At 38.9% G+C, this 19,986-nt stretch overlaps 1 protein-coding gene and 1 long non-coding RNA gene across 5 annotated transcripts in view; one reads left to right on the top strand and one right to left on the bottom strand.

Annotated features, from left to right (window-relative positions):
- Nucleotides 1–19,986, top strand: part of RERG (RAS like estrogen regulated growth inhibitor) — a 103,849-nt gene that overhangs the window by 76,182 nt on the left and 7,681 nt on the right. For all 3 annotated transcript variants that reach the window (XM_071732990.1, XM_071732989.1, XM_071732991.1), the window contains exon 3: nucleotides 10,098–10,154. In XM_071732990.1, the coding sequence (XP_071589091.1) occupies nucleotides 10,098–10,154 (57 nt within the window). The remainder of the gene's footprint in view (nucleotides 1–10,097; nucleotides 10,155–19,986) is intronic.
- LOC139791141 (uncharacterized) overlaps nucleotides 680–19,986 on the bottom strand; it is a 47,540-nt gene continuing 28,233 nt past the window's right edge. For both annotated transcript variants that reach the window (XR_011723782.1, XR_011723783.1), the window contains one exon: nucleotides 680–981. This is a non-coding gene — a long non-coding RNA (uncharacterized lncRNA). The remainder of the gene's footprint in view (nucleotides 982–19,986) is intronic.

The raw sequence follows: 19,986 nt of genomic DNA, 5'->3' as shown, positions 1-19,986 counted from the left end.
TCCATGGAGCCAAAGCCAGAAAGGAGAGTGTGCATGTAAAAAGAACCGAAATAAAGCCAGGGAATGGCTTGCTTTTCATTTGATGCAAGCTGTAGTCTCATCTGATAAAGAACACACAGACTTAAAAAGAGAAAATTATTCATTAGGCTGAGGGTGATAGTATGTTCCAGCTCAGACCACATAGGAACAGCCAGTGCTGTATACCAAAAGTCAATAGGGAGCCCTGCATCCTCTTACATCACTGGGTTTCTGAGGCAAACAAGAAAAGAAGGAATGCTTTATGCCATTTCTGGTTAGCATTTGTGCTGATCTATAGAGACAATGAAACACAGCAATGCACTTTCACAACAGTGCTACCTTTTGCCATCATGAAGGTTACAAATACGGAGTGATAGAGCATTAATAGCAGGGGCCTTGCTCACAGAATGCTAACTGCTCTCTCATTCAGGCTGACTCACCAGGACATGATAAAACCCTGTTTTTAAGCATTTAGAGTTCACTAAGTCTTCAGCCTAGCAGCAAAAGAGTTGTGACTTTCCAGGATATACCATATGAAACAAAATGTCTTTTGCTCCTGATAAGAACAGCAGTCAGTAAGATGGTCAAACTTCAGCCAGCTCCCCGAATTATCAAGCCCTTACCCCAGCATGAGGCAAAATGATTCACTGAGCTCATTCCCACTACAATCCCCTTAGGCAGGGGTAAGGATTTATGGCCAGGTTGCTTCTGGCAGCGATGATACTCTCATATAACAGCTGGACCTTGTGGACCAGTCCCTACCCTAAGCAAGGATTCACACAGAGCAGGAGTTTTACTTTGCTGGGAAAATTTTTTCACCTCCTTTGGGCATGAGACTGTGCTCCCTCCCCCACTCTCTGAGAAAGGGGTCCACAGATGTCTCAGAACATGTCAAACTTCTCTAATAAGGCAACTTCACTTTTCTCCCCTTTCTTCCAGTTCCTCCTATTCATTTCTTGCCTTCTGAACATGCAAAGTGAAAGAGAACAGTGATCAGAGCATGAGCTGATAAGAGAGTCTTAAATAAAAAAGAAACAAAACCCACAAAAAATCCAAACAACAAGAAAAACACCTCAACTTCCCATGAAATTGCTAAAACCAGCAACAAAAAAACTTGCAGTGAACCATATTAAAAGGAAAAAAAAAATTAAAATCCCCCCTCCTGCACTGGGGATGCTTCCTTCTGTGCTGATGCAGCTTCTTTCCTCTGCACTGGCAGAGAATGAGGCAGCAACTCCACACTGTCAAGGAGCAGCACAAGTCAGCTCCAAAATAGATAACCTTCCTCTCACAATCATCACCCAAGTAGCTCATCTTGTCTGCATCTCTAAGCAGGCTCAGGCCTGGCAGAACAAAACCAACTTTGAACCTTTCCAGTAAACAGAGATCAGCTGGAGCTGAGGAGCTGACTGATGCTACAGCCAAGATTTTTGCCATGTCCCCATTGGCATCTGGTTAAACACCCCACAATTTAGTCCCACATGTTTCTCCAGTGGAATACAAAATAACACTGCAGTGAGTAAAAGAAAAAAAATGGAGTTGTATGAGATTTGGTTTGTTTTAAACTTGCATTTCCTAACTGATGGGATCTTTGAACACAAGGTATTTAGGCATTTCATCTGAAAAAAAAACAACCCATCCAACCAAAAACCAAACAAAAAAACCCAACTCCCCCCGACACACAAAACCCCCCCAAACCCCCTATCTTCCTTCCAAAAAATAGCCTGTTCAAAGTGTATTTTCCAACAAAAATTAATTCATACAAAAATGCTTTGACAATAACCAGAAGATCACCCTGTCATCTAAAGTATTATAAAATTTGCTCCTTAATTTCCTTTCTTTCTTTTACCTTCTTTAAGACGACAAACTAATTTGACAAAAAGAAGAGTTGGATATTTTCTCCAGTCAAAACTGGGAGAAAAATACAAAAAAATCTACAGCCCATTGTCATCTTGTCATTGTCTTAATGAAGTACTGAATTGTTAAAGGAAAAAAAGTTTTCCACTCGTTCTTTCTTCTGAAAATACTCTATTTTTCAGTTTTCTCTCAAATAAGTATTTTTATTTTATTTTTCAGCTTAAGATGGAGGGAGTGGTTTTATGTCAAAATTTTATACTGAAAATCCGACCCTACTTTGCCCAGGGGCAAACTTAAACCTTACCGAGTCAGTCATCTGAAAAAGCAACAGTTATTTGTGTGATTTCACCTCTAAGACTTGCTCTGCAACTCCTTTATAAATATACTGTGTCTCTCACACACAAACATCTGGAGGTGTTACCATTAACAATGTTTTGGAAAACCATATGTGTTAGTAATAGCACACCAGAAAGTTTAGTCTTCACAGAAGGAGGACATAACAAGTTATACAATGAAGTCAAGACAGAAGAACTGCTACAAGTATGGCTATTACACACTGCTTGCCTCAAATGATCAAAACCATTAGACACCCCAGTCTGGTAGTTTATCTTTTATATGAGAGGACACCTATGAAATAAACCACCTTACAGTGGAGCAATACATTATGGAGTAGGATAAATATAAATTAAGCCTCCTGCTTGTATTCCATATGCAGCAGCTGTTGGGAAAAAAAAAGGATCTTGCGCTGAAGGCAATGGGCAGAGCATTACTACAAAGAAATCTGTTCAGTGGCAATAGGATGAATGGCTATTATACCATGTATTTTGTTAATTTCACAGTAGACTATCCCAGATGAATATACAGTGAGTTCTTTTATTGTGAAATTATCATGTCAGAAGCCAGACAAGAAACGCTTCCTGCTATTAACATTAGGATGTGGCTATAATCAAAGATTCTGACAAACAACTGTATTTTCCCTATTCAGTACTAAAAGTGCCTTCATTCCTCTGTGCCACATCTGTGCCAAGTTTGCTTTCATAGAATCATAGAATCATAGAATTGGCTGGGTTGGAAGGGACCTCAGAGATCATCAAGTCCAACCCTTGATCCACTACCGCTGCAGTTCCCAGACCATGGCACTGAGTGCCACATCCAGTCTCTTTTGAAATATCTCCAGGGATGGAGAATCCACCACTTCCCAGGGCAGCCCATTCCAATTCTTGATCACTTTCTCCCCAGCCTCTGAGTTGGAGGAAATGTTGCCTCTAACCTGAGGGCCAGACATCTCTGTCAGTGAAAGGAGATACTCCCAATGCTTTAGCATTGGGCTCAATTTGTGCCAAAAGCTGTAAACCTACAGAAGCAGGACCGGGCACAGCTCAATGTTGCAGAAGAGCTGCAGCATCCATGAGACCCCGTGGCCAGGCACATGCAGGCAGGCAGCACCCCACAAGACTGGAAAGCCCAAACGTGGTCTGGTTGGTGAGCAAGAGAGCAGTCACCCTGGAAATGAGTGTGAACACAGGTAGAGCACTTACCCTTGCACAAGCTGGGAAATGGATGGCTCACCTTTCCATTTCATGAATACCTGCAAGGATTAGTTTCATTGCATGGAAGTAGATTATTTCTATCTTGATTCTCAGAGGCAGCAAAGGTAAACTAATGGGCATGCTATGATAAAAGCACCACAAGCTGTTGTTTACTTCCTTCCTTGCAATTAAAATGTGCTTGTAAAATAATCTGATGTAGTGATTTCTTCAAGTCTGCTGTTAAAACAGTTGAGATTTCAAATGAACTCCTGGCAACAAGTTACCTCCAGACCCTTTTCACTCAAAAGCTTCTAAAATCAGGTACTTGCCAGTAAAATGCAGTTACACCTGAGATAAACTGGAATTCACACAAACACAAGAAAGACTCGCTAGAACTTGGTAGTAGAAACTAAAAAGTGACAGCAATATTAAAAATTAAACATATCACACTGACATTTAGTGAGGCAAAGGGATGAATGCCCTGATGAAGACCACTAAAACCAGGGACGAGTAGTTCTGAGGTCTCTATGTCTTCCATAGTAGCACAGTCCATCCAAACAACTTGCCAAAAGAAGGTTTATTATTAACATTTTATTGAACATCCTACTGAATTAGCATCTGAAGCAGCTTTGAGTCCTGTTATGTGCATATTCAACATGTAAAATATTATTTACTGTAAAGATAAATGCAAAGTCCACTGCTTAATTTTTATATTTGAAGAATGTTAGTGGTTTTGAAATACTTGAACATGGGATGTTGGTTTAGAACATGATCTTTCTCTGGGGATTAAGACAGAGATTTGAGACAGGTATTCAAGTCCCTTTACAGCCTACCAGAACAAAAAGAAATTTATGATTTTTAGTGCTGAAATTTTAGTCAGCACTGAAGTCTACATCATTACCACTGAAGAAAAAAGGTTTATATTATACTAAGTAATATAATCTCCTGAAAGGCAAGAGCAACACATTTCATCACATAGCTGTCCAATCCTACTCTGCATTTACTACTATACAGTGTGTATATATATGTGTAAACAGCTGTATATATATAGTTATGCACGTTATACAGTATATATGAAAATATTTTAAATTTTCATATTTAATTGAGACTTATATATAAAAGTATCCATACTGTCACGGTTTAACACTGGCCCAGCAATTAAACCGAGTAACAGACGCTCTCTATTAATCTCTCTCTCCTCCCTTATAAGAAAGGAGAGAGAATAAGGGAGAGAGACTTATGGGTTGGAAACTAAACTACACAACTTTAATGAAACAGTAATGATAAATAGGAAAAATTAATAAATATATACAAATATACAAGAAAATGGATACCACATTCCTCCCTCCTTTCCCCCAATAGCTCTCACGTCACCACCAAGGCTGCAGGGCAGCCCTGGGAAAGTCCAGGCTGGACTCCTGGAGTTGGCAGCAGTTGGGAACTGGAGGCAGGAACATACAGATAAGGGCTGGCACGGATCAGGACCACAGGCAGATGAACAGACAGAATCCTTCCAGGATGCCGGGTGAAGGAAGGGAAGAAGGAAAGGCAGGAAGGGCAGGCAGCTGGAAGCTGGAAGCAGGAAATCTGGCTTGGCCCTCGTGATCCCTCAAATTTATACTGAGGATGACGTATATGGGATGGAATACTCTGTTTGGTCAATTCTGGCATCTATCTTGTCCGTTCCTCCCCAAAGGAGGGCTGCAGGTGGGACCTCTTTATGTTTTCCTCAGGGCTGAGCAGTGTCCTTAGCTCTGCACACCAGTCTTTAGCAGTAACTATAAACATCAAGTGTTATCAGTCCTAGAAACACACACTGTCTGAGAAACTTGCTCTTAATTTCAGCAAGTGCAACTACTTACAAGAGACTTAGCTAAAAGCAAAAGTACAAGACAGAAAATCACCTTTATCCTGGCCCAAACCAGGACACATACTTTTAATATTTGTATCATCAACCAGTGGAGAACCTCACTGTGCTGTCACAGAAAAATCACCCAACTATACCAGGTCATTTCCTCTGAATAGTTCACTTCTGAAGAGAGATATCAACCAATCTCCTTTTTTGCTCCATGACATTTACCTTCTAATTTACTACAAGCACTTTAGGTCTTAGCATCAGAAGTGACTACAGTGAGCAACCCAAGAGAAGAGGAAAGGCAGAGGAACCTCCTGTTGATGCCTCACTCACCACTCCTACATCCCCACATCACTGAATTGGTAGAGATACTGTCAAAACTGAGTCAGTCCTAGGCCCATGGATTTGGAGCCAGAAGTGATGACTGCATTTGTACTTCTATGATGCACCAGGATCAGAAAAGCACTCAGCACTAGAAGTTTCTGCTTCCAAACAACCTGTTCTTTCAGGAACAGATAAAATTCTCATGGTAGTGCCTTTAAATCAAACCATTACCCCTCAGAGCTGGGCACAGAGCTGCTTAAGGAGGCAGCACATGGCATGCCAGAATCCTGGGGCACAGCCATCCCACAGGCTGGAATTCTGATACACGAGGAGCCTCCAAGAGGGTGGATGGGGGATGAACTCTCTTAACAAAAACATGCATTAAAAAAACCAAACCAAAACAAAAACAACAAAAAACAACCCCAAACTTAACTTGTGGAAGTGCGTTTTGATCATTATAATCTTCTGTTTTAACCACTCTAGTGTCTCCTGCCAAGTATAGGTTACTGATGAGACATCATCATAGCAGCAGTAATGGACTTTTTGATAAATTCAATAATGGGACTACTTTCAGACCATTTTAATAGCTGAAAATTTGCATGGCATAAAAGAGTCATGATCCAATTATTTAACTAGGGAGAAATGGTATTTTTCTCAGAGTAACTTTGAACTCTATAGCTTTTGTGGAAGGGGAAGTTTTTCAAACAAAACCCTGATTCCATTCTTCCCCAAAAGCTCATCTTACATTGGCTGAAACAATAACGTGTTCATGAAGATCTGTATTCAGGCAGATTGTAAATTTAGCCAGAGCATGCATATGTTACAAAATCCAAACAACTATATAAAGGAAGAAGAAAAACCCCATCAAAAATCCAAATGTTCCAAAATATATGGACTGAGATTTTTAAAGCTAAGGGATTCAGCCACAGTATTCTCAAAGGAATTGAGTAATTAGGTGGCTGATAATCTCAGTTTATATGCCAAGTTAATTCCTGATATAACTTCATTGTCCTCAGTGGAGTTACACTGCAGATGCTTTTGACAGATAGTAATGCTTCTTCTCCAAGAATAACTTCTAAAGCAGAAGGTTTAAACATGAGTGAATGAAAGCCATGGGCCAAGTTCTACCCTAATTTAAAGCCTGTACACAACAGCTGACTTGGAATGGAGGGTTTAAGGAAAGACAGAAAGAGACATGAGTCTGTTCTTCCTTTGCTGGGACATTACATCAATTCCTTTAGGTAATGGTCATGTCTCTGAAAAGCAGAGTGGGAATCCAAATTGCAGTTTGTTGGAGATTCTTTCCTTCTAAGCCTGAAAGTTCTTGTATTTCACAAGCAGTAAGTGTTCTGGGAAGAGCCTGGACCAGGCTCAGTGGAGGGACTATGAAATTCACTCCTGTTAAGTACTGCACCAATCTGAATCTTGCCTGCTTCGAAACATGGTTCCTCTTCTATTGAGCACTGGAAATGGTCATTTTAATATGAAATTAGTCACCTAGTTTAATCAGAAAACAACGTGTTTCAGACATTCTCAACCTCGTTGTTATTTTGAATCAAAACCCAGCATTTGGATTTTTTTTTTTTTTTTTTCTAGTGTGTTGGGTTATTTGGGGCTTATTTTTAGCAGTAGAGTGAAGCCTGTCTAAAAAAGACTGACAGGTCAAAGTGGGTGCATAATAGCTTTGCAGAGGTGAGAAGGCAGTAATGCCCATTTCAGCTCTTTCTATGCAGCTCTGCTAAGGACACAAGGAAACTTTGTTGTTTTGCCCAAAGTGTCATTTATGCCAGCAGCAGAAATCTGAATGCTCTTAAGCGTAATGAATTTCTAATGTCCTCACTCCTGAGTTTTCTGCTGGCAGAAGTTATTTTACTAAAACAAAAGTGATGTAATCTGGCAGGGAGGGAGCTCAATATAAACAAAATGGCTTCATAGTAATAGCCCTGCTCTAGGGGGATCATGGCTTGGGCAGGAAGCACAAGCCAGCAAGCTGGTCTCCAGACTGACAGCCCAAGCACTTGGATGCCCTTCCCAGCCCCTCTTTCATCGAGTGTTTTCACTCGAATCACGTAGTAAAGTAACCTACATTGATGTAATACTTCACTGGGTGGCAGGGGCCTATCTGCTAAGCAACCCTAATGAGGTAAAAATGAAGGCATTCCCCATCCAACATAGTTTGCAATAGTCATAAGCAGGGCAGATACTGGATCAAAAGAATCTCAAGTTGAAATCTGCGAAATGCAGCTGCTGATTTTCAGCCTTTTAAGAGAAAAGCTTCATAGGAAGGGCTGTGATCATTGCCAGGAAGGGAGTATTTTGAGGGAATCACAGCCAGGCCAGAAGCAGGGAGGCTGAGCAGAGTGAGCCCTGCAGGAACTGCAGCTCCACACAGCCCCCAGAATGTGCAGGCCCAGAACTGGCACAGAGTATATGGCTCTGAAGCTGATATTTCCCCACTCAGCAGGGGAACAGCAGCAGGGCTGTGCTAAGGTGGCCTTTTCCTCCCTTCACTGGGCCCAAGCAAGCCTTATACAAGTACTTTTTTACCAGATGAGCCTCACAAGCAACTTACTGGGCTTGCTGTGCTCCCCACTGAGACCAGGCAGTGAGGGACACTGATTTCCATCCTGCCCTATGCATTGCAGCAGCCTCCCACCCTTTTTTCCCTTTCTTCAGCTCTCTTTTGCTTATGGAATTGTTTTTTTGGCATACAAGCCTCCCTGCTGAAGATGATTCTCCCCTTCTCACCAGAGATTATATCTGTGACCTCTTATTCTTCACCTCTGTTGTACTCTGTACACAGCTGCACCTCTCTTCTCCCAGGCTCATCTCAGCAGCTTCAGTCCAGTTCTACCTGTCCTTCTTATCACTTGTCAGCTTCTTACTTCCTTCATTTCGACTGACCCCAAAAATCAGCTCTTCTCCCTTGTTCCCAAAGCTGCTGCTCACTACTATTTGAAAACATTTCTTCCAGGCCCCTTCATCACTTTGACCCTCCTCTCCATAAAAGTTTCCACCTACAGGTATGAAGACCAAGTGGACCACATTTAAAAATGAAAAAAGCTGGACTCAACTCCCCAACTCCTCTCACTTTTCTGTTTCCTCATTAGCTACTCCAAGTCCAGGCAGAGGGTCAAGCAACACAGGCAATATTGCAATACCTGCAATACAGGCAGCACATCACTGCTTCTCCTTCAGAGTACAGCTATGAAAGAAGAAAGCATTGTTTTAAACCTTATCTTGAAAGAGAAGATTATAAGGACTCTTCTATGATTGGAGAAATTTACCATGCATCACTATCCCAGTCAAAATGCAAAAAGACAGAAATAAGACGAAATAAAAAGGAACATGCTGTGTATTTTACTAGAAACTAGAGGAGAGTCATGACCAAATATGAAAAATGGATCTTGTTAGGCTGATGGCTAGGAAGACTTTTCCTATAGCTGAAATCACTGCAATCGTAACTAGTGAAGTCATATCTCTAGCTCCATTTTGGAAATTCAGAAAGGATTTTTAATAATTGACAGTGGTAAAGACTTCATTTTCATCACTAAAAATTCAAGACACTGCTTAGTTTTAAATTAGAACATAATCAATATCCTGGAAAAGCCTTTATATGTGTTTTTTGAAGGGGATGGACTAATAAAAAAAATTAAATAAAAGGACATAAGCAGCAATATCTTAGCCCATAAACTGAATCTGAGAACAAGTTATCCAGTACTTCAAAATCGAAAGCTTTTTTCTACTTCTGCAAACTCATTAATAGCATTTGTTGACCACTAGTTTAAAACATTATAGCTGATCACTTCAAGTGGCAAGTAGGCAAAACATGGTAGATAAATTGTTGCAAGGAAGGAAGGCCAGAACAGAGAAGGGAGCTAATTAGCCAGTTATATGTTAACTTTTAACCTTACAGGGTTAAAAATCTGAACGAGAGACGTTTGAGAATTAAATTATTTTGAACACCCCTACTTTTGAATCTTTAAAGCATCCTGGTAAAAAGGTTGCCAACACTTTTTCCACTGGTTATGGAAAATCTAAAGCATTTAAAATAGTGGTTTTTTTCAAAGCTCATCTGCTCATAGAACTGTAAATGGTGGTGTTTTGGCTTTTTAATGGTAAAAAAAAAAACCCCAACAACACCCAAAAACCAAAAAATAAACCAAACCAAAAAAACCCCATACATAAAAAACAAAGCATACCACAAAAAGTGGAAAAAAAGTTAGCCATTGCCATTTAAAGCCTCCTGGTATACTTTGTCCTGAACTTTTACATGGGTAAATGATTAATGCTTTAAAGGGTTTTGGTTTTGTGGTTTGTTTTTTTTTTCCCCTCTAAAAGTGTAAAGAGGGTGACAGTGAAAAGACCTTAACAATAAGCAAGGCTGAATTCTGCTCACTGTTCAGGGGAGCTGCTACATGCCCATTCACACAGAAGAGTTTTCTGAGAGAGCTTTAAAAACCATATGAGTTGATGGCTTGTGCATCTCACCTAGAACCTTTTTGCTCCTCCAGCTCTCGTCGTACGCTTCCTGACCAAGCGGTTCATCTGGGAGTATGATCCAACGCTAGGTAAGTGGCATTTTATTCTATACACGTGGTATGCTGTATATTATAGCATGACCAAACTAATGGAAAATCATAGAGTTAAAATTCCAAGCCTTAGTCAACCTTTAAATCAACTGTAAAAAGCTTCTCTATGGTCATTTAAAGCTGAAACAAATTATTTCCTAAGATGGCAGAATAGAGAACCAGTAATGCACTCAGACAAAAGCAGAATTAATATGAGGCACATTTCTGCCCACGCAGAACTCTGTGGGAATTTTGCCATTGAAAGCAATCGTGTTAGAATTTCACCCCGAAAATTATTTAGTGTAAAATTAGTTTTCTGCTTTTGGATAAACCAGACATCAGCAGCTAGAGAATAAGATGGCTGGGATATGGATCTCAAAAATTAAAGGGGGAAAAAAGTGTTAGGTACTTACAATCTACCTACCCTTGAGGTAAGCTTATTGCTCTTACTTTCATACACATTGCATCTCACTTTATGGGTAAACACGTAGGGTTAGTCATCAAAACAGCATCCACAGGTCTTCCCATTTAGATATTTTGTGTCTGGCACTTTTGAGATACTAGCACAGATATCTCAGAAAGAGATATCAAACAGTTGCTCTGAATTACATTCCTTGCTTGAGAATTGATCCCAAAGTCCAATTTTGTAGTATATCTTAAGTTAGCATACATAGGAATGCTCTGCACCAGAGAAAATCCAGGCCAAGAAGTCAGAGATGGGGCATTTACATCTTAGAAAGCACCTTCAGTACCTCAGGACCGAGTGATTTGAAGTGCACTTTGAAGTAAAGGCTGGGAAATTACCTTTTCCTCCAACAATCTGTTGCCATCTCCTGTACAGTTAAATGCCTGTTTCTTTTTTAAGGTTCTTTCTTCAAGAGGTCTCACTAAGAACTAGAGAACACCATAAGGTTACAGAGCAGAAACAGATGAAAGTTTAATACACTATATTGCAAAATCCAAGTAGGCCCTTTCAAAAGGCAAAGTATCCAGTATCATACTAACTATCTTCATTTGGTAAAATGAAATAAATAAACAAAGAACCAAATGACAGATATCAGAAATCTCATGTTGGAAAAATAATTCTGAGAACAACCTGAACTCAAACACAGTTTTTTTATCTGCTAATATCAATATATTTCTCAGTGAATTGTATGTCACCTGCCTTGTACTTCATGGTGGGATGTTCAGCATAATGTTCTCTTAGTATTATTAGTACTACTACCTCACATCTCTGTCACTAACATCATTTTAAGAAGCTGACAGTATATACAACAGTCTTGTATCAGTATAATCCAAGTTCATTAAGTTCTTACAGGGATGATTCATGCAAAAGTATCCTTGTTTAAAAGTTGCCTTCTTTAATCACACAACCTAAGTTACCAGCAAGCTGCTAGGCTTTTTTTTTTTTTTTTTTTTTTTTGGTCCTATTTTTAAGGCCCTATGCCCTTTCTGGGGTACTGTGTTTGACATTTGTTTGTTTTACAACTTTACAACTGCAAGATAACAATGCTTCTCAGGAATTTAATTCTCTTCTGCTTGCAACACAGAAAGCTTCCATGCAGACAACAGTCCTATTTCAGTAAAACAAAAATTAAATCTCTCCTGATTTAGTGAATTTTATGTTCTCATTCAGTTGTAGGATAACAGCTTAAATTGTGTATTACAGTTATTGTGAAGCTAAGTGCTTGAAGTTACTCAGGAAAAAAGTTTTGAAAAACACAAAAACTAATAAACTGTTATCAAGAAGCTCTTTCTTCATAGCAGTAACCTCTGGTGGAAGCTGTCCACCAGAAACTGGTTTTAAAGCACTGTTTATTTCAAACTGTGGATCCCAACAGGATTCAAAGGAGGCTCTGAAGTGCTAGAAAAAAACAAATCTCCCAAAAACCTAACCACTATTGAGGCCTTCAAAGATTGATCAGAAGCAGCCTGTACCTTCAAAAGCTTTGAGAAACAGTGCATTAAAGAACCAGTTGCTATCTTCATCATGATTACTCTGCAGTAATTTAGTGACCAGTTAACCATGAACGCTACTGAGCTGAATTTACTGAGAAGTTTTAGCCAAATAGATTGATTCTTCTTAGTAGTAATGGATTGTCAGTTGGGTGCAAAAAGTGATACGTATATTTCCATGAAAAAAAAAAAAAAAAGTTGAATTTGTGTCAGTAAGACCCATTTTGCCTTACAAGGGCAACAAGTAGCTTTTTCAAATAATTTTGTAAGGGCAGGAATAGAACAGATTCAAACTATCTAGCTACTGAGGAACAGAAGATTTTGCCAAAAATCACTGGGGATGTGACAAAAATTACATATTTATAATTTATTTCTTATGTTAAAATTTCAACCACCCACTAGCCTTCTGATGCAAGAAATCCTAAGAAAATTCCTATTTTTTAAGAAAGTTTTCATCAAACTGTACAAGACATGATGGAAATTCAGCATTATTCTACACTAAGCATCAAGGGAAAAAAAGCCTTGTCCTCCTTTAATTCAAAAGTAGCACATTTTAACTGGAAAGGAAAAAACACCCCTTATAAATATACTTTACTACTCTAACATGCCATGAAAAACTGAAGGACCATATTTTTAGCAGCATCTGGAAATCCTGCTGTATCTCCAGGAGCCAAATTATAAATTACAAAACTGCATTTTCTGGAGCAAGGAGAATGGCTGGATTTTGGGAGCTTTGGCACATGAGGCTGCATCACAAAGGGAAGAGTGAAGGCGAAGAGGTTTGACCCTTGTGATCCCTCAAATTTACACCAAGTAGGATGCATATGGGATGGAACACTCTGTTTGGTCAATTTTGGTCATTTGTCTTGTCCACTCCTCCATAAAGGAGGATTGCAGTTGTGACCCCTTTACTCTCTTTCTGGAGCATGAAATGTTCCTCAGAACCAAGCAGTGACCTTGGTTCTCCATACCATTCCCTATCTGTAGCTATGAACATCAAGTGTTATCAGTCCTAGAAGCAGACACTGAGTGAGAAACTTGCTGTTAATTTCAGTAATTGCAGCTACTTATGAGACTTAACTGAAAGCAAAATTACAGGACAGAAAATCAGCCTTATCCTGGGCCAAACCAGGATGCCTTCTATGGGAAACTCAGCCTGCATGTAGGACTCCAGTGGACCTCAGTGATCCAGGGCTTCATGCCAATATTTTCAATACTACTGTGAGTAGCTACTCTCTGCAGTGCTGGTAAATAGGAACAATAGTCTAAATCCCAGCAATTTCCCCTACAAACTTGTGGCAGTGCCAGTGCCCAGAATTTAGGGTTTGTTCGCCTGACCTCAAATGTGGAGAGATACTGTGTTTGTCATCAAACAATTGATATTTAATGGATTTTAAAATTGGAGATGTTGAATCAAAGTAAGTTTCTATGCCTCCAGAATACTTGATGGGCAAAAGCAAATTACCTGCCTCCATAAGCCAAGACAGGCAGGAAGAATCTCCTGGATCAAATTATGAAAGTTAAAAAATAATCATCTAAGCTATGGCTAAATTGAAGCTTTTTAAAATAAGTTTTTCAGTATTTTGCTGAGAACATATTCATTGTTCTACCACAATTGGTACAATTTCCTTAACTAGAAACAAAGCTGCAATAGCCAAGATTTAAAAAGTTGTGTAATTTACAGGTTGTGTAATTTGTTCTGAATTAGCATTTTTTTTATGTACAGTTGGAAGAATCAGGCATAGGGACTTAAAGCACCTATTTTTGCTGCATAGGGAAGAAAACCAAACAAATAAAGACCCTAGAAAGTGTAGAGAACTCAGATATTTGTTGATTCTGTCATTTATTTGTTGCCCAGTCTCTCCGACCCTGCTTCTCACCTGTGAAATCCTCAATCTCACACAGAAGGTGTAAATCCTTTGACTCTACAAATACCAGTTATTTAAGACACACATCTCAAGGGTGCACAGAAACACCAAGCATCTGTCCAAAGACTGAATTTTAAACCAAGTCCACTTATAAAATAACAGCAACCAAGGAGTTAATGTTTTCGTTGACCTTTCTAAAAGTTACTTGGCTTTCTCACACTACCCCAGATGGCTTTCTCTGCTGTTCACATATTTCATACAACTTTGCTAAGGCTCTGAAAGTAAAACTGCCTAGAGCAGATAATCAGAAGAACAGAGTGGTGTGACAGACTGGCACATCTATGGGGGCAAAGACAGACAGCACAGGAGTGTTTAATTTGAACAGGATAAAGAAAAAAACTACTCATTACTTTGAAGGAGCAGAGGTAAACATAGAGAAACATGAGTCTTAAGAAAACCTATAATTTTTCTAGGTCTACTAGATGAACAGTGACATTTTTAAAGAGTATTTCTTCCAACTGCATTACAATTTCTTTAAATGATTCTGGTTTTTGTTCACTCTTTTTCAGCTGGGAGGGAAAAAAGCCTTGAGCTGCTGTTTCCATAAACTCCTACCCTTAATGCAACGTATGTTCAGCCCATAAGAAAATATAAGTAAAATATGTAGGCAAAAGAGCAAAGGCAGGAAATAAGGAGGTACAAATTGATGCCCCATTAACTTGAGTATGAAAGGCCCATGAGCACTCGGTTCTTCTCCAGCATTATGTGAAACAACCAAAGTACTGGAGAAAGTCATGCTAGATAAACAAGTGCTTGAGATACTTCTGTTAGCACCCTAAATTATCTGAGAGCAGAGAACTGCCTCCTACAGACCAGCTCAAGAGTTATAAATTTCACCACTGTGGCAAGAACAGCAAGAACTTTGTGAAGATACTTTTTACATTGACAAGAAGGCTTTTGCCATTGAAAAGCTTGTTGCAAGAAAGATTATTTTTACATTAGAAGGGTAATTTTGCCTATATGGCCACATCTGGAGCTGGGGGTTATGATAGTAAAATGGTGTCATTCAAGGACCATAATAAAAAAAAAAAAAAAAAAAAAAAAAAAGCAAACAAAAAATAGCCCTACACAACCCCACTTCTAAACTTCTATAAGGGAAGTTTGCAGATAGCATGAACAATGTAATTAGCCTTATAACCCTAGCAAATATTGCTACCCTGAGTTTCTTTTCTGCAGCTGATACATACAGATATATACAAAAACCATAAATAAACCAGAGCAGAGTGGGAACATAACCAAACTAGCTTCCATCAGAAAGACTGAGAACCATAAACAGGTTAGCTGTGGGACCCAAGACCTCACTAAGAATAATTTATTCTAGCAAGAGAGAATGGGCTAAATTCCTGGGCCCATTTTGTGCCACTGCAGCCATGAAAAAAGGCTTAGATCCTCAGATTCAAATACATCTTTCAAGAACTGTCTTTCCTTTCTGGTTTATTCAGCTAACACATTGTCTGGGCAGCTGGAGCACCACATGAATACAAACCTTTCCTCCCCAGGACTGCTTTCACTGCTGCAGGTCACAAGCTGAAGAAACAAATGTCTTTGTATACTGTAGATTTCTAGTTTTCTTGAGTTGTGGCTCACTCAGCAAGTTTGCCTTAACACTTCTGAAGGTTTATTGCCTGCCTCTACCATAAAATTAGTAATTTCCAGCAGTATGGCTGAGAGAGAGACTTCCCAGACAGCAAACAGAACTTTTGAAAAATGGGCCCATACGAAAATAAGTGTTAATAAATCATTAACTGATGGTCCCTTTGGCAATAGGGCACAAAGCTTGACAGAGCAGGAACCCCAGGAGTAAACCAGCCTGGGGAAATTTTCCTTACCAGCCCTTTTCCTCCCACTGCAAAGCAGTCTGCACAGTGCTATAGACCAAGTCATCCACGTGCTCAAGACTAAAAATAACAATTTTCTAAGGTGAGCAAAAGAGGACAGAGTTCTGCCATCATCTTGCAGAACTTTGCCTTCTGCATATTTTGCCTGAACACCCATGTTGACAACTACAGCTTATCCAAGCACAAGTTAGAAATAGCATATTTAGTGGTCCACTGTAGGCTTTCAGCCAAAGGGAGATGTAATGGTAACCAACCATTTGGAGCTAGGAAGAATGGCTGCCAACCTATGCTTCAGGCAGTACTATGACAAATATGTCATATAAATTGCTGGAAAACAGCTTGACTTTCAAGCCAAACTCTAGTTATTATCATAATCATACCATATTTTTATTAACAAAATTACTCATTTCTTCCGCTTCAGTGCTTAACAGCAATAGTCAAGACTGTGCCTTAGTAGGTATCTTCCTGGGCTTCTTTTTCCTAACTTCAAAACAGTAGCAACATTATTTGACTTGAGGTACATTTAATACTTCATATTATTTTTACTATACTTCTCAACAGTAGGAATTTATACAGAATGCATTAACAGCATGAGCCATGAAAGCATTTGTGGTTCCTCTGAGGTGTTTGTAAGGCAATAGACTGATACAGCCTAGAGCACCTTAAACACCCAGCACTAACCTCTAGAATACTCAACAAATACTAGAAATTATGAAACTGTTAAGCAGAGGAAGATGGAAAAATCCATCCAAAAAATCCAAATTAAAATAACATGGAAAGCAGTTATCTGAAAGTTTGGTTTGTTTTTTTTTTTTTTATATAAGTCTCAAGATGAAGATATTCCTGATGCCAGTAATAAAAATATTGCTTTTTTATCGTAACTTGACAGGCACCAAAAATGAGGAATGACAGTAGCCGTTTTTTCTGTGTTTATAGCTGCAAAATATTTTGCCCCTGCTTTTCTCTATCATTATATTCTGAAGTATTCTCCATATGAGCAGAAGTTTCCAGTGCTTGCCTTTGCACCTTAAGGAGACCAAGCTTTTATTTTGCTTGTTTTAGGTGTGAGAAATGTCTCACTGGGTAGTTTTCATTTATATTGGCAGAAACAAGATGAAACTCACAGCTTCACTAACAAAGACTACTTGCCACAATCAAACAAGAAAAAGTACCAAAATAAAGATTTAGACTTTAAATTGTCATCGCTATAATGCCCACCAGAAGCTAATGCCTCTGCTTAGTGTTGGTGAGAAAGTAAATTCAGAAAATTTAAAAAACAAAACCTAAGCAAACAAATAAAACAAAACAAGCAGCTAAAGTCTTGAAGGTTACTTCTTACTAATTAGCACTGCTCCTGCTATCCTGGTTTTGTTCTAGAGTGCCTTAATGGAACTGGTTCCCATGTACCTGTACACATTCTCTCTGCCTCTCATGGTAAAAGCTGGATGAGGACTGAACCTGTAGGAAAGGAAAAGTAACACTTTCTCATAAAAAGAAACTCAGCCTTTGCAAGCAGGAAAGAAGTTGATATGGAGCCAACAGGTAGACATCCCATTATTTTCAGAGTTATCTTCAAGAATATTGTATTCTAGGAGTTCTATTTGGAGGCAAAATTGTAATTTAATGAAAACATCAATGCAACAAGAAAACAAATGCTTTTCTTTAGACTTATTTTTTTATCTTCCATGTGTTCTACTTAAAACACAAAAATTGGGGATGCAACTGATCCTTTCACATCAAGATGAGAACTTCATAGTCTAGTGGGGCTACGCAGGCGCTAACCATCTATTTTCCTAACCACTTTATTAAAAATAGGAAAACGGGATAAAACCCAAACTGCTCACTCAGCAGCAAGCTTAAGAAAGCCTCACTTCTTCCAAATTTGTTCTCTGTATTTCTTATTGCAGTAGTTTTCTTCTGTGCATGTGTCCCTGTGCTCCACAGAACTTCCTTTGTGTCCCCCCATGAGTCCCCACAGCACCTGAAGCTTCTTCTTGTGCAGAGGCACTTGCCTGCTGACTGCCCAGAGCATCCCCTGCCTCTTTTCCTCTGGGCTTCCTGAGGGGAATTAACAGCTATCTACCCTTGCTCCAACCTGGATTTATACAGGGCAGAAATATTTGAGTGCTTTGCCTTGGGCTGAAAATGGCAACTAAAAGCAGCTCATCTGAAAGCTACGACACACTTGTTGCCTGCAGTGCCTCCCACATTTTTTTTTTTTTTATACTCAGCTTTAATCTGTCTAGTTTGGGCATTCCAGCTGTATAGCAGTCATAGCTCTGATTACAACAAATGTAGCCTTGTGGAAGGCAGCCAAAAGATCCAAAAATTAAGTTAGAAAGGAAAGTCCCTTATACAGCACCATATAAGTTCCAAAAGGAGCATTCACAACAGCAGGCTGGGCTGCATGTGAAGTAGGCAAGAGTCCCTGGATTTGAACTAAATATTGCTGCAAACAAATATTTTCTTTCACATTTTAATTTAAATTTTTAGCTTGACTTGCATGTTCATTTAGTATGATAGTCATACATATAAAGCACATCACATGTTCAGTAACACCTCTTTGAACATTTCCTTCTGTATTTCTAGACTTGAGGGTACTCTTACAGAAACACAATATTGAACCATCCAAGTCCAATTATCAGAGCTGTCAGTGTTTCTTTTCAGTAACTTTCTTTTACTTCTTTTTCTTCTTTTGCATGTGATACCAATGATTGCAGTAACAACACATAGCATATAACTATTACATTACTGATAAATAACCCAACTGTGCTTATTTTGGGGCCTAGAATATCAATTATGATACAGACATGGGGATACACCCCTTTGCATTAGATATATGTTCTGAATATTCAAGGTTAGTATTCTGCTTAGTGCAAAACCACTGATGGTTGCAGAATAAAACCCCTCCTATAGGATAAATAATGCATGGATTAAGTAACAGCTGGATGCAAGCAAGATAAATACATTCAGCTGAGGTTTGAGCAGAGCTGGAGCAGGGGAGGGAAAAAGGCAGGAGAAAATTTCTGAGTCAGGAAGGTACATTCAACTTAGAAGGGCTTTCTAAAAGATTAAAAGTTCCTGAAGCAGCAAGAAAATTAGGAAGGGAACAGATTTCACAAGGGTGAGCTGAATACAGGCTCTGGAGAATATATAAAACAGCATCAAGGTTAGTAATGGTAAATTGAGGTAAATGTAATGGTAAATGGAGGTAAAATTTTTCCTAATGCACTGTCAAAGTCTCTGTTTTCCACTCTCAAAGAGACAGGTGCCATCCTGATGGATGTCAAAAGTTGCAGTCTATAAACATGGAGTTAATTTAAAAGCGAGCAAGCAAGCAAACCCCTACCCCACAGGCACCATTATTATGTAGCCAGAAACAATATGGGAATTTTTATTTTTTTAAACATACTACTGCACTGCCATCAAACTAGATTTCAACCACAACTTAGAAGATGATGCATGTTACGTGTTGCTTTTTGGTCTGGAAATTCATTTATAATTATTACACAAAACCACTTTTTGTAGCTCTCTTGCAGTTCTCAGATTCAACTGGTTGAAAGACATCATGAGACCCAAGTTACTTGAATCACTTTTATATGCCCTTGTTTTATTAACAATTCTTGTCAAAAAGGAACTAAAATTCTGAATGGAAACAGTGTGTCCCTCTGTACTTACAAACAAGAGCCCAGGATGTTCCTCCAATTTACATGTCAAATGGTTTATGTGATTTCTCCATCTCAGCTGATTTATCTAGTTCTACTACAAATGTTTTCCTAAAAGCAATAAACCCTCCTGATGCAAAAATTATTTCCTTCCTGAGCTGAGAAATACCTCTGATACATATTGCCTGTTCAAAATAAATAAGTACTGAAAACAGTTTTTTACATCACTAAAGCTTTTTACATAACTGGAAATATAAACCAAGATCTAGCAATTACTTCTCAGATAACAGTTTCTCTGTAAAAAAAAAAAAAAATATTATCTTCTGAAACAGATACATTCCATTGATCGGGGTAGATCAATGACATACAGGTTTGATAAATGACCATCTAAGTCTTATAGGCCAAAGCTTTAAGAAATATGCCACAATAAGCTTAGTGAAAGAAT

This window comes from Heliangelus exortis, chromosome 1 (genome assembly GCF_036169615.1).
Source record: "Heliangelus exortis chromosome 1, bHelExo1.hap1, whole genome shotgun sequence".
In the NCBI taxonomy this organism is placed as follows: Eukaryota; Metazoa; Chordata; class Aves; order Apodiformes; family Trochilidae; genus Heliangelus; species Heliangelus exortis.
Note: the sequence above shows the minus strand (reverse complement) of the source record. Positions and strands in the feature narration are given on the sequence as shown.